The 15,593-nt window shown below is 36.0% G+C and overlaps 1 protein-coding gene across 21 annotated transcripts in view; it reads left to right on the forward strand.

Annotated features, from left to right (window-relative positions):
* The window catches only part of ROBO2 (roundabout guidance receptor 2), a 1,707,596-nt gene that overhangs the window by 1,670,442 nt on the left and 21,561 nt on the right, over nucleotides 1-15,593 (forward strand). For all 21 annotated transcript variants that reach the window (XM_045501643.1, XM_045501648.1, XM_045501642.1 and 18 more), the window contains 2 exons: nucleotides 5,466-5,726; nucleotides 10,611-10,816. In XM_045501643.1, the coding sequence (XP_045357599.1) occupies nucleotides 5,466-5,726; nucleotides 10,611-10,816 (467 nt within the window). The remainder of the gene's footprint in view (nucleotides 1-5,465; nucleotides 5,727-10,610; nucleotides 10,817-15,593) is intronic.

The raw sequence follows: 15,593 nt of genomic DNA on the forward strand, positions 1-15,593 counted from the left end.
TTTCTAGGAATGGTTGGCCCAAAAGACCATTAGTTTGGCATCAGGAGCATTTTCACAGTCTTCTTTATGCTACTGCTAGAAAAAGTTGAAATTCCATCACTCAAATAAGATATATATCTGTAAATGTGAAGAAAATACTAAAAACAAAACTACACTTTTGATAACCTTTATAGAATCATTTGTTACTTCCTTGCCCTTCAGAAATGGCCTGAAACCTAGCATTTGTTGCTCTGGAATGGATTAAGATATGGATACCTCAGAGATGGTGAAAAGCCCTCCCCACTGCATCATGTGCTCTGTGTCCCAAATTTCTTTCATCTCTTCTGCCACATCCTTCTCCCAGTCTTTCTTTTATCCTCGTCTCTCTATTTTTGTCTTCTTGCTGAAACCTCTGAGATGAATCCCATATTCAGTTTTGCCTATGTTTTGCATTGGTGGAGTTTGCTCTCTCCCGTTCTAGATTACCTTTGTAGAAAAGACACAGAGAAAATGATGATAAGCACCCATTCTATTTAAGAAGAGCTACTGGAAAATTTTTTAGTCATTTAATACATTATGCAATGTGTTTGTATAATTTTTGGTTAGGCTGTCTTTTGCCTGATGGTATTTGAATAACAAAAAAATGAGTTGAGTGCAACTAATTACAATTTTTTTTCTATGTAAACTTAACATATGATACATATAACATTATTTCTTGTTTCTCTTATGCTGTCTACATATTTTCATTCTCATGTATGTTCTCTTTAGATTATTAGAAGCAAGGATAGTTTACTACTTATGAAGTAGGGGAATTTTAGAGAATAATTAAATGTAAACATGTTCTTTATTTATTCAAATGTAGGAAATCCCTTGCAATAAGCCAACGTAAACAAAGGAAATACATGCTCTAACTTATGGAACAAAAAAAATGTGATATTTTATGGAGTAAAATTTTTTTTAATGTTTATTTATTTTTGAGAGAGACAGAGACAGAGACAGAGCATAAGCAGGGGAGGGGCAGAGAGAGAAGGAGACACAGAATCTGAAGCAGGCTCCAGGCTCTGAGCTGTCAGCACAGAGCCCAACTCGGAGCTTGAACTCACAGACCGTGAGATCATGACCTGAGCTGAAGTCGTAACTCAGCTGACTGAGCCACCCAGGCACCCCTGGAGTAAATTTAATTATAACTATGGATGAAGTATAATAGCACTCACATTTCATACTTGAAAATGGGCAGGTGTTTCATTTTTGTCCTTTTTTTTTTTTTAGGATTCTTATATATATTTTTGTTAGACTTTATAATATACCATTTAAAGTCAAAAATTAAGTTAATAAAAGAAACCTAAACATCCTGTTTTTTTTTTAATTTCAATATAATTAACATATAATGTAATTTTAGTTTCAGATGTACAATATACTGACTCAACAATTCCATTCAACACCTAGTGCTCATCACAAGTGCACGCCTTAATCTACATCACCTATTTCACCCATATCCCCATGCACCTCCCCTCTGGTAACCATCAGTTTGTTCTCCACAACTAAGAGTGTTTCTTGGTTCGTCTCTTTCTCTCCTTTTTTTCTTCCCTTTGCTCATTTGTTTTGTTTCTTGAATTCCACATATGAGTGAAATCATATGGCATTTATCTTTCTCTGACTGACTTACTTCATTATACTTGCATTATACTCTGTACCTCTATCCATGTCATTGAACATCATGAGTATTTTTATTAATGAATCAATTTATGTGTTTTCATTTCAAATCAATAAATAGGCTTATCATCTACTATTTTTAAAGTATTATGGCAGGTGTGGCCAAACAGAAGTAATTCAATGCCATAATTTTAATGTAGCATAAATCCACTTGAGGAAAAGACACTATCAACATGTGCAAGGTTAAATTCTAAAATAAATTAGACAATAGTTAAATAAACCAATGTTGGAAATAGCATAACATTGTGCATAATCGATTTCCAAGTAAATGTGCAAAAATGTCAGTTCAAGTTCAGAAGAGTAATATATCAGTGCTAGTTGGCCTTATCAGGGCAATCTTTATAAAAATATGGGATATAGCCTGTGGCTTGAAGGATCCGTAAGATTAAGGTAGATGAAATTGGAGGAGTTCAGCTTATTCAAAATAAGTTGAATTCTTTAAACTAATAGATCAAAATGGAAAAGTATATTTAAAAAAATAATAATAAGGAGGAGGAGGAGAAAGAGCGGTAGAAGGAATAGGAGAAGAAGGAAACCAATTTATTTTGAATAGGAGATTCTCGTTGAGAAACTGGAAAACCCATCTAAAAAGATTGAGGCTTAGACATATATAATGGACATAATAGAATAAACAGAAATGAATATTTTATTCCAACAATTCTCATGATTTCATAGACCAATTTGTAAGTGGCATGAGGGATTGATTAGTGGATGGGAAAAACCGGAAGCACTGAATCCAGCTGGGGCCTTGGGTTGCAAACTTTGTACACAAAAGGACCTTTTTTTTTAATGACATCTAACTCTGATCTCCAACATATAAAACAGATCAAAATGGCATCATTTTGGAGCAATGTATTTTTTTCAGGTCAGAGAAGTACTTCCCTAGTCAATAGATGCGGATACAAATTTAACCAATGGAATTTCCTAATACAAAACAAAAATTGTTGTCTGTAACATATTTAAGTGTGCCTGCTTATACTACAATATAAACAATATTTTGAAGGGATATTCCTATCAGAGTGTAACAGGGCGTCCAAATAAGGTCTTCAGTTTACAACTCACTGAGGTAGATTATTGAGGTAGCCTCAACAAAAGAGGAAAATTGGCAGCTAAAGCTGATATTATTCCCGGTAAAAAACCTCTCAGTATAACTAGCCATACCTACAGTCCTTCTCAGGACTGGTGAGGCCCTGGATGATCTGGCACCTCCTCACCTCTCCTGCCGCATCTCTGGGCAACTCCCTTTATTTTCCAGCTCTTACCAGTTAGGGAACTATGTGAGTTCTTCAAATATTGTTATCTTTTCTCTTTCTCTGGGCCACCATATGTGTTACTTAGAATATCCCTTTTCCCTGTGGTCAGCATAGCCTTGTGCTACCCCAAAACTAGTTTCACTCTCCCTCCTCCCTGTTTCTGTAGTACTTGGCATTGTTGATCATTTGCTTAGTATCAGTCTGCCCCACCGGATTGCATGCTCTGTAAGTAGATGCAGTTACCTAGCACATGGTTATCAAGTACATGGATTATCGATTCAAGGATTTTTTAAATAGACTTTATTTGTCAGATCAGATTTAGGTTAACTACAAAACTGAGCAAAAAGTACAGAGATTTCCCCTGTACCCCCTACCCCCAGAGATGCATAACCTCAGTCACTATCCATGTTTCCCTCTAAAGTGATACGCGGTTAAATTGATGAACCTACATTGATATATCAGTATCACCCAATGTCCATGGTTTACATTAGGATTCATTCGTAGAGTTGTATATTCTGTGTGCTTGGACAAATGTACCCTGAGATGCATCTACCGTTATCATATCATAGAGAGCAGTTTCATTGTCATAAAAATCTTCCATCCTCCGCCTATTCATCCCTCCCTTCCCTTAACTTCTGGCAACCTCTGATCTTTTCACCGTCTCCATAGTCTTGCCTTTTCCAAAATGTCATATACTTGGAATTATACAGTACATAGCCTTTTCTGATTGGCTTCCTTCACTTAGTAATGTGTATATAATTTTCCATTAATTCTTTGCATGGCTTGATAGTTCATTTCTTTTTGACACTGAATAATATCCCATTATTTGGAAAATTTTCAAACTTGGCCTATGGATGAATTTTGTCACAGTTTATTTATCCATTCACCTACTGAAGGAGATTTTGATTGCTTCTAAGTTTTGGCAATTATGAATAAAGCTGCTAGAAACAGCAGCTACATATATACACTTGTAATAGTCATATATTTTTAGTTTCTTTAATGAAACTTCTATATGGTAGATACTGTACCAGGTGCTAGAAATGCAAAGTTGAAAATGATGGAGCTCTAAGTTTAAAGAGCTCATAGAATAGTAGGAGAAAATAGACATGAAACAAGTAATCCCAACATAATATGGGGAGTACCACAATGTAAGTATTTTGGAGTTGCAATCAATTACATATGGCAGAGGCAGAGAATACCTCATAAAAGTGACAACATTTGAACTGAACCCGAAGGAAGAACTGGAACTCACAGGCAGATGATTTGAGAATAGTCATATACAGGCCCAGAGTTTAGAAAAAAATATACAGTAGGCTGATGTTGGGGAAATAGGTAGAAAGGTAGGTTGATCAGATGGGAAAGGGTTTTTTTTTTTTAGTCCCTGCTATTGAATTTGAACTTTTTTTTTATAATAGTGATAATCACTGAATAATTCAAAGCCTAGGTGTAATGTGAATGAAGATTTTAGAAATATAATCCCATTGTCTGCATGGAAGATAGGATAGAAGAGACGGAGATGAAATCCCAAGAGACTAGGAAAGCAAGTTAATGAGCTAGTTCACATCAGAAGGTTTCTGATCTGTGATTATGAAAGTAGAGGTGAAGTATTGGAGAAAGATTCAGTAGAAGTGGAACTTATAGGACATTCAATAATATTACGTTCAATACATATTTTATCCAATAATATTGTTTATCCCATTCTTAAGTCTCCTTTTTAAAGCATACTGGGATCTTTCTGATTTATGAAAATGATAGTATATGGAGAAGGTGCAAATAGAAATGCCACTGATGTTGTGTCACAATGAAAACTGTTTGGGCTAATTTTCTATATTCCCTTACCAGAGTCCCCCCCAAAAAAATACTCTCTTTAGAAGTTGTTATTTTTCTTTTCAATATGTATTTTTTCAGGCTAGCTTTTGAACGTCTATTTTATAGATACAGGCAAGCATGAGTTTTTACTGAGGAAGTTAGAGAATCAGGAGCATCAAAGGGCCATTGAATCCATTTCGTAGCACAAAGTCTTAAAGACTGACATGTCATATGGACTGAAAGGTTGGCATAGATCTAGAATAAAGTAAAATTCTCAGACACTTCTTTGATGATCAATATTGGCGTACACAGGGATGAACAGGAGAAGAAAGTAGTTAAATCTACAAGCACTAAGGCACTAAATTAATTCATTAATTGTCTGTAATTAGCAATTTGGCTTTTCCACATGAGTAAGTTTGTTAGGAAGTTATTGCCTTTTGTAACTGTGGGGTAACAATTAGCTAATAAGATCTTGTAAGAATAGATTGAGATATTGAGATAGCAGTAGTAATTGTGAGTAGAAATTAAGATAACAGCCAGGTGATTTACCGTGGTCCCACCAACAAACTGAAATCAGGACAAAATAAACTGAGAGAACGTTTTAGGTGCTGTTGTTCCCATGGTGGTTGTTATTTATTGCCAGTATGATTGTGTGTATGTGTGTATGGATGTGTGTGTTAATAGAGTTTATATTTTCTCACTTGATTTCAGTTATGATAGCGATAGCTGGTGTCCGCCATTACCCGTGCAAACATACTTACACCAGGGTATGGAAGATGAACTGGAAGAAGATGATGATCGTGTCCCGACACCTCCAGTCCGAGGCGTGGCTTCTTCGCCTGCTATTTCCTTTGGACAGCAGTCCACTGCAACCCTCACTCCATCCCCACGGGAAGAGATGCAGCCCATGCTGCAAGCTCACCTGGACGAGCTGACCAGAGCCTATCAGTTTGATATAGCAAAGCAAACATGGTATGTATTCTTGTTAGGTCAGGAGACCCATGCCTTCAGCACAGGGACAGAGGAGATGTTCTTTTGCAAGAAATTCATAAGGAGTTCTCATATAACTATACAGCTGAGGTTAGAAATGCTTCTTTGCAGTTCCTCTATCATCTGCGTAAAGAAATTGACCAAGAAAATGTTAAATAACTGAATCAAAGTCATATAACTGGTTAAAGAATGACCCGGAGCAAGAATTCAGATCTGCTGAATTGCATGCTAAAGTGCTTTTGGCTACACCAGAATCTTTTCTGATTTACAGTTTAGCTTCGATTAGCTTATCCTTGAACTCACTTCCAGTGCTACAATATAAGGCTCCTTTTGGATTGTTCAAAGTGCCTGTGATTAATTCTGTATGTGGTCATGAATATGTAAATGTAAGCTTCTACAAATCACATATGGTCAGTTATTCAAAGATCCTTGGGCTGAATAAAATGAGACAGGAAGAAAAAACAGCAATATTAGTAACAGTAAGTGCATTAAAAAATAAAACCTAGAATAACCAAATTCCTTTTTTCTAATCAACCCATAACCTTTCCTTAGGTATTGATGGCAATCTACTTAGATATCCTGTGCAAGCATGGAAAAAATACGTGGGACCGGCTCTCACAATTTTGTACAATCTTTTTTTTGTTTGTTTGTTTTGTTTTGTTTTTTATGTGCGCTCTCTTCTCTCAAATAGTGACATATAAGTCTGACTCTTGAAAATGAAATCTCAGTGACATACCTCTGATTATCTTCTGTTGATTTCCATGATGTACTTGAAGTTAATTTTTTATGAAATAGTATTTGCTTTTTTTGACAGTCTTAGTTACTGGGATAGTTGATAATGAGATATATCTCATTCTCAGTGTTGATGAACTATTTATTTTAAAAATACAGCAAAATGTACAAAGAGATACTAAAACCAAGAGTATTATTTAAAGCTTCTTATGAGCATAGGATCTTTTCTTAGAACCAGAGGTTTTTAAACATTTTTTTTCTCAATCATCAGATATGTTTTCAAAGGTCAAAGCAAATCTGTTAAACAGTATTATTTTGCATCAGGCTGCTTCATAAAATACCACTATTTAAGTTGAAGCCGACTGCTTTAAGAGCCGGAGGATTTCCTTCAGTTTAATGTGGCCATGTACTTCAGTAATTTAAGACACAGATTATAGCTTAGATGTTCCCAAATTCACCTGCATTTCACCTGGATAACCTTAAAATATATTGATAAGTAGTCCCCACCCTCAGATATTCCAGATTGCCTGATCGGGGATTTGACTGAGGGCAGTTGAGGTTGGGATAAGTAGCACTGTCACTACTTACAAGCTATATGACACTGGGCAACTTAACATTTCTGTGCTTCAGTCTCCCATTTGTAAAATGATAATGATAATACCAATTAGCTCATATACAATGTAAGAGCATAGTCTCTAAGACCACTTGGTTTCAGTAATTCACTAGAAAGAACTATAGAACTCACTGAATGCCATTATACTGAAAGTTACGGTCTATTATATTGAAAAGATACAGATTGAAATCAGCCAAGAGAAGAGATGCACAGGACAGAGTCTGGGAGGTTCCAAAGGTAGAGCTTCCAGTCGCCCTCTCCCAAAGGAGTTCTGGAAAGCATTACTTTCCCACCAACAACATGTGACAATATGCATGGAGTATTACCAACCGGGGAAACTCACGTGAACCTTGAGCTTCATGGTCTTTCTTGAACCTTTGTCATAGACATTGTTAGCTATCTGCATGGCTGACCTCAGTCTCTAGCTCCTCCAGAAGGCAAACTGATAGTGACTAAAAGCCCCTACCATAAATCACATTTTTGGACTCTCTGGAGAAGCCTAAGATTACCAGGTGAACAAAGACACTTCTATCAGGTAGGATATTCTAGAACTTAGAGATTACCTCCCTGGAGCACATGACAAAAGCCTAGCTTTTCTTTGGGCAAGGTCAAATTCTTTATTACACATCATATTGTGTGAGAATTAAATGAGTTCGTCCTGGCTTAGTCAGTAGAGCATGTGACTCTTGATCTCGAGGTTATGAGTTCGAGCCCCATGAATGTTAGATTCGTGGATGTTAGAGATTACTAAAAATAACATCTTAAAAAAAAAGAATTTAATGAGTTTCCTCATATACAAGACTAAGTACAGTATCTAGGTGTAATATAGCTGTTATCCAGAAGAGCTTGGGTTTTCACTTAAATTGTTCACTGCTGTATTTCCACCCTTAGAAAAGCACTACCCTGGGGCGCCTGGGTGGCGCAGTCGGTTAAGCGTCTGACTTCAGCCAGGTCACGATCTCGCGGTCTGTGAGTTCGAGCCCCGCATCGGGCTCTGGGCTGATGGCTCAGAGCCTGGAGCCTGTTTCCGATTCTGTGTCTCCCTCTCTCTCTGCCCCTCCCCCGTTCATGCTCTGTCTCTCTCTGTCCCAAAAATAAATAAACGTTGAAAAAAAAAAAATTAAAAAAAAAAAAAGAAAAAAAAAAAAAGAAAAGCACTACCCTTAGTGAGTGTTGCACAGATATATGCTAAATGAGTGAACAGACTAGTTCTTCTTTACCTGCTCCAAGTACCCATAGGGAAAACCCTGTTTCTTTCTCTGAGTATGTTTCTGTTCAGTCCAACAATCCTCCAGAGTGTCATTGCTGACTGCCTATGTAAAAGTTATGAACCTGTATGTACTCACACAGGATCTCACCCTTCAGGAATGGAATATGCTCCTCATCTGAGCTGTACATCAACATCACAGGAGGAATATTTAAGAAATAATAATTCCTAGGCTCCACCTCCAGGGACTCTGCTTGTCACTAGAAGATATTTGTAAATGTTTTGCACCCTCTTCCTATTTTAGTTTATCTCCTAATTCTGCTGAATTCAAGAAATATGTTTTTTTACATTAATGTATATTTGTTCCATTCAAGGGGTGTCAGCAATGATGTAAGACTAGAATGTCAGTTTATTTGGTACCTTCCAGGACCAAAGTGCACACCATTAGAGAAGGAATCATATATGTAAATATCACCTTGTATTCTCTTGCTCATGACTTGACTCAGTCCATTCTTGATTCACAAACAGAATTTGAGGCAACATTAACAGGATGTCATCATCAACACTCAAGATATTCTGCATTGGTAGTTAAGAAACTTTCTGATTTTTACATAAATGAGCTATAATGAATGTCAGATAATGACTTGGGACCTCATATTCCTGACCCATTAAGTTAAAGATGTGGACTTGATGATATTGAGGTGGCTTCTGGAACTAACATCTTAAGGGTTTTTTTCCATTGAAAAATTTATAATGTTGCTAACATTGGAGTTGGTTGCCAGTTCAAGAATGCATTTGGGAGAGGGATGTTAAATAAATTCTCGATGAATAAAATAATTGCCCCCAAAATGCAGGTATTAAAAATAACCTTGTATTTCTAGTTCAAAATATTTGGGTGAAAATGCATAACACTTATACATCTGCCTTAAATAGCCAACGTCTTTTAAATACTTTGTATTAAGGCAAAAAAAAAAAAAAAGATTTACTGTATTAAGATATGTGATATATTCACTCCCTAATGACAGGAACAAATAACAACTAACAAGTAACAAATAAGAATGACATATATACATATGTCATATGTATGTCATATGTATATATGTCATTCTTTGTTATATATATATATATGTTATACATATATATGTCTTTTTATTTGTTATATATATATGTTATATATATGCCATTTTTATTTGTTATACATATATATAATGACATTTTGTAATTCAGAAGAAAATATTTTTTCTTAGTGTTTATTTTTGAGAAACAGAGCACAAGCAGGGGAGGGGTAGAGAGAGAGAGAGGGAGACACAGAATCCGAAGCAAGCTCCAGGCTCCAAGCTGTCAGCACAGAACCCAATGCGGGACTCGAATTCACGAACCATGATCGTGTCCTGAGCTGAAGTCGGAAGCTTAACCAACTGAGCCACCCAGGTGCACCTAGAAGAAATTCTTAAGTAGTCACAAAGTGAATCAACTGAACCTAGGGTCCAACTCTACACATTGCTAACCATGCCATTTGAAACAAGTCACTTAAGTTTGAACATCCCTCGGGTAGGTTCTAAGAGCTGAAAATATGAATTCTGTCTACTTCACAAGGCTGAGATTAAAGATACACATGCATTGCAAAGGGTATGTTTAGCACACCTGATATTCTAAACACAGAAAATGCTGAGATGAACTTTTTATGTATTTTAAGTGTTTTAGACTTCAGTAGGTAAAACAGAGGCACAAATAGGTAGCCTGAACACAAAGTAGTCATTCCTACTTTAAACTGTGTTAAAGGGGAAACAACCAGCGGCCTGATTCATGGGGGAGCCTGCAGGAAGAAAGCCTTGTAGGTCAGGCAGTGTGCTCATGGTTGGGAGAAGGGTTATTGGTATTAACTCATGTGACATCTTTTCTTCATATGGCCTCCACACAGGCTGAATGCAACTTCCACACTAAGCTGGAAACAAAATTATTATACTCTTATTGTACAAAAACAAAAACAAAAACAACTTTAAATATTTGTGCAAACATTCCTGTTCTCCTTTGATGATTTATTTACACAAAAATCCTAGGTCTGTATTTTTTTTCTCTGTATATTACCCCATGAATACCAATAGAAGAGTGTAATAGTTTATATGGTAATGGTTTTGACTAGTCATGTATACATAGCCCATTGTCTCTTCTGAGAAACCATCATAAGCTCCAAAATTAGTTAATAGAAAGCAAGAAGAAAAAATTAGTTGCTCTAACATGCTGTTTAATTCTAATTATAATTTTGTGGGTTGTTAATGAATTCCCTCTTTTTTTCCTCCCATTTGAATTCTAGGCACATTCAAAGCAATAATCAACCTCCACAGCCCCCGGTTCCACCATTAGGTTACATGTCCGGAGCCTTGATTTCCGATTTGGAAACAGATGTTCCAGATGATGATGCTGATGATGAGGAAGAAGCTTTAGAAATCCCCAGGCCCCTGAGGGCACTAGAGCAGACACCCGGATCCAGTATGGACAATCTAGACAGCTCTGTGACAGGTAACGTAACTGATTTAATAGGAATAACTGACCTATTTATTACACTCAAATGCATCAAAAATCAGACACTTTCTTATGTAAGATTTATTCCACTCCAGCTATTTCTATAACATTTTAAATATGTTAATATTAAACACAAAATTCAAAAAGGATTTGGAAATACTTTTGCTTTGCTGCAAAAATGATAAGAAAATTCATGAATTTTAAAAAGCCTTAAAGACATGAAAGAAAACTCAATTATATCCAGGGCTTTCAAGAAAAGTTCACTCTACTGGGGAACCAAGTCTATTACATAAAAAAAAAAAAAACCTTGACTTTTAGAAATGATATATTTTGTATATCAGGAGCAACATACAAAGTGAATGCAATCTCAAAACACTTCTTGATATTTCACTCTGTACAATCATTCACTGATGAAAATAAGCAAGTCTTCAGAATGAGCCTCTCTAAGGTTGCACAAGGTATTGTGTGGAGAAAATGTATAGCGAGATAAGCCATACATTTACGCATTTCATATCGTTGGATTCAGTAATTGCTCCTCTCCCAAGTAATACAGTTATTTTTGCAGTTTACTCCTCTGGCGTCCTCTGGCTTTGTTCACTAAGTGAAATGTTGCAGTTGCTACACTCCTAAGATGATCCCAGGACTGCAACCTATTTGAAAGGATTTAAGTTTATCCAATTTTGTTGAAAAAACTTGAATCCTAATGTGTACACAATGAATCTGGAGAAATGTAAAAATTTAGTCTTTCTATTCCAGTAGATATCCATTCTTTGACACACATACATAAATGTCTCTTATGTGACTATAAAGACGCAACTACCCCAAATGTAGATCTTGCTTTTGCAGGCATTGGGTCTTCTCAGAAAAATCACCCATGTCTCTATTTACCTTGATAATATCATCTTCATCCTAGGAGGCGTGTACCGTGGTCCCATTTAATTCTTGTGTATGCTCCCAACTTGCAAAGATTTTTCACGCTGACTTGAGCCAACACTGATGGAAACTTCTTTAGGACAGTGATGGAAAAGGATGAGGACCTATATGTTTCCTCTCTATGCCTTCCTGAATAATACAATGTGTGATGCAGGAGCCCACTTTTTTTGTTTTGCTTCTTACCTGGGGTCTGTCTGCTTGCCAAGCTAATTAAGATTTAAGAACTTCAGATAAACTGCCGTGATTTGAAATCGAGATCCAACTGAAGGTGGCAAAGCAAAAGTTTGAGTCTTTGAATGCAGAGAGCTAACTTATTAGTGCACTATTATGTTAAGCCCTCTTGCCTGAATTTCCAACATGATCTCCTTCAGGGTAAAATTCTGCATATTTTTGCATATCTCACTAATGATACTGAACTCCTCTCCATTAGGAATGCAGTAAGAATTGCAATAATAGCACACAAAAAAGGGCAGCTATAGCCTATGTAGTCCTTTTATTAAATATTATAATGTCAAAGATGATAAATATATCTATAAATCGGAAGATTGCCATTTCGCACTTTTACATGCTCACCTGTCTAATGTGAACATGGTTAAAACCAATCTGCCTTTCTCCTTGTAGCTGGTATACTGTTCATTCCAAATGAAGCTTTTATTGCTAAGAAAACAGTCTGTTTTCCTACTTGAATTCACTGCTTAATTACTGCTGTATATAAAAACCTCAGGGTGTTTAGGTGTGTATTACAATGAATTTGCCCTATGAATAATGCATCTTCTCAGTGAAAGAAGTTGTAGTCTACAGGAAGTAGCCAAAGGAAACTCTTTTCTTTCTTTTCTCCTTTTTTCTTTTCTTTTTTTTCTTCTCCTTTTTTTCTTCTCCTTTTTTTCCTTTTTTTTTTTTTTTTTTTTTTTTTTTTGGCTCTGCAGTAACTTTGTGGGCAAGGTATGACCAAAGATTTAATTTGTTTTGTTTTCTAGTGTATAAGTGTAATGTAAGTAAATATAAATCCAAAGTAAATATATTTTCTTTAAAAAGTGTGTGTGTAGGAAGTGTGAGTGAGTGTGGGATGTGTGTGAAAGAATATTGATAGGGTTTGTGATTATAACTGCATGTGTGAGTGTATTTAGGGCTCTGTGTGAGTGTGTGTGGGTGTGTGTGGGTGTAAATAGGATTGTAAGCGTATGTGAGTATGTGTGTGTGTGCACACATATGCACATGTAAGCATACATGGGGATGGCCCTAAGGTGAATGTATGTATGGACCAAATGTTACAGAAATCAACATGCTGATGAGTATTGTTCTAATGTGTTTATGTTTTCTTCAGACCCTTAAACCTAGTTTAATGGCCTTAATTGAGGTGGGCAGTAAAAACAGACACTGTTGCCATTGGCTTTTTATGTTTCTAAGATGGTAAGTGCCCACAGAGAGGATTCTGATTCTACTGTAATTTACTCAGGGTTCTAAATCCGTATGTGGTGTGAGGAATTCAGTCATTACTTTCACCTAAACTCTTTGGTAGAGATTTTCATTTTCATGAAACTCAGAACCATTTTTATTAAATGGGACAAAAAGTTATATTCCATTCCCTGAAACTCTAAATCCAACCAGAATGATAGTCCAGTGGTAACACAGAGATGGGCTAAAAAGCCGGTTTGTATTTTACTTGTATATGTAACATTCCAACACTTAACCGCATTAAGGAATAAGTGCAGAGCCCATCTTTATAAAGAAATAATTATATAAATTCCAGATATTTTCAAAACAACTAAGTAATTTGTGATAGACATCTTAAATTTTGAAATAATGGTCCATGAATGGAAAAGCAAGAAGAAAGGAAAATATCAGCAGTTTCCTATTCCATAATCTCAATGTCTTAGTCTTGTTAGGCTGCTCTAACAAAATGCCATTGACTGGGTGACTTAACAAACATTTATTTCTCACAGTTCTGGAGGCTGGGAAGTCCAAGATCAAGGTGCCAGGAGATTTGGTTCCTGGTGAATTTCTCCTCCTGGCTTACAACCAGGTATCTCCACACGTGTTCTCAAAAGGCAAAGAGAGACAGCAAGCTCTCTGGTCTTTTTTTAAAAGTTTGCTAATTCTGTCTGATGAACCCACCTTCACGACTTCATCTAAACCTAATTACCTCCCAAAGACCCCACCTCCAAATACTATAACATTAGGGGTTAGGGCTTTTAACACATGAATTTTAGGGAGAAATAAACATTCAGTTTCTAAAACAGTAATGTGGAAAATGTATTTGCAAGTCTACTATATTATTTATTTATTCCTACAACAAACATTTACCAAATGTCTCTTCCTTCCAAACTGTTGGCTAGGAATTTAAATATGATAATAATGATAATGATAATAATAATAATGCCATCAACAAGAAGAGTACTATCTTGTGCATATATAGCCCTTAGTAAGTGCAAGGCACTCTTCAAGCAGTGACCTGATTTTTTGTTGTGACTCCATGAGCTAAGAATGTTGCCTACATATTTAAACAATTGTAAGAGAACATGAAACAAACGAAAAGAGACGGCAAAGATTCAAATATTTGGTATCTGGCACTTTATAGAAAAGTTTGCTGATCCCTGTCCTAAAGTTTTAACATATATTAAATCCCTTACCTATCACAAACCTAGTTTAGTTCTTATTTTACAGATACAAAAATTGGGTCACAGAGGGGTTTAACATCTTTTAAGGTTATACCCACCTGATAGGTGGCAAAAGAATTTTCAAAATAAGTATCTTACTTTCAAGATAAATGACCATGATCCTTGCTCTGGATATGGCCAACTTTTTTTTTAATCTCTGAATTTAACATATTTAAAAGGAAAATGATCTCTTGGTCTATTACCTAACATACAGATCTCTATCTGTCTTTCTGTGTCTCTCTTCCTTTCTGCATGCATGCGTGTATGTGTGTACATATATGAATATATATTCATACAAATACAACATATAATTTTATCTCTGGAAACATTAATCCTTCCCCCATGCACTTAATCAGAGTAAAAAAGATTAATTTTTAGCTGTAACCTTTATTACTTGTTATCTTACATTTAGTTCTATATTCAGTTATGGTGACTCTTGCTAACAAGAATCATCTGTATCAGCACTTTTTGTGGGGAATCTCATTTTTAATTTGTTTGTAGCATAATTTAAATCTCTTCGGTAGTAATAAAGTCTAAAACTATCTTGATTATAGCACATCACACCGATTTGGGCTAGAAAGTAAACATATGGAATTATTTCAGTCTTTAGGAATATGCTTGCTATATGTCTTCCTAAATGCCAAATCCACCATTTTTGGGCAACAGGGTAGGGAGAGTAGTTAATACTTCTTTCTATATCTTCCATGATGGGAGTGAAAGGTAAGTGTTTCCTGCATTTAATGACTCCACCACAGGAAAAAAGAAACAGAAGGCAGTGTGAGAGAGGACAGAAGGAAAATGTCCTGAGCATGAAGCCAAGATTCTAACTGCTTCACTGATCACCAAAAGTACAACCAAGAGGGAAAACCATGAAGTCAAATGAATAAAAGTTTCCTTAACTGCTGGACCCCACATAAATACCACGGCTGAAGGGAAATCGCGGCTCTATATTTTCTGTATTTTATGTCTTTGGAGGTTTCGCTGGAACTCCCAAACCAGATCATTTTGAACACAATAAAACCTGGCAGCCTCACCACCTTACTCGACCACACAGCTTTTAGAGAATTGGCCACTTAAAAGTGTGACCTGATGCCTTGTTTTTGTTGCAAAAACTTAAGGAAAATATTGTAGTATTAGGAGAATTTCAGAGGTGATGCCAAAAATAATGAAATCATTATCTTAGA

The sequence above is a fragment of the Leopardus geoffroyi genome, chromosome C2, assembly GCF_018350155.1.
Source record: "Leopardus geoffroyi isolate Oge1 chromosome C2, O.geoffroyi_Oge1_pat1.0, whole genome shotgun sequence".
NCBI lineage: Eukaryota > Metazoa > Chordata > Mammalia > Carnivora > Felidae > Leopardus > Leopardus geoffroyi.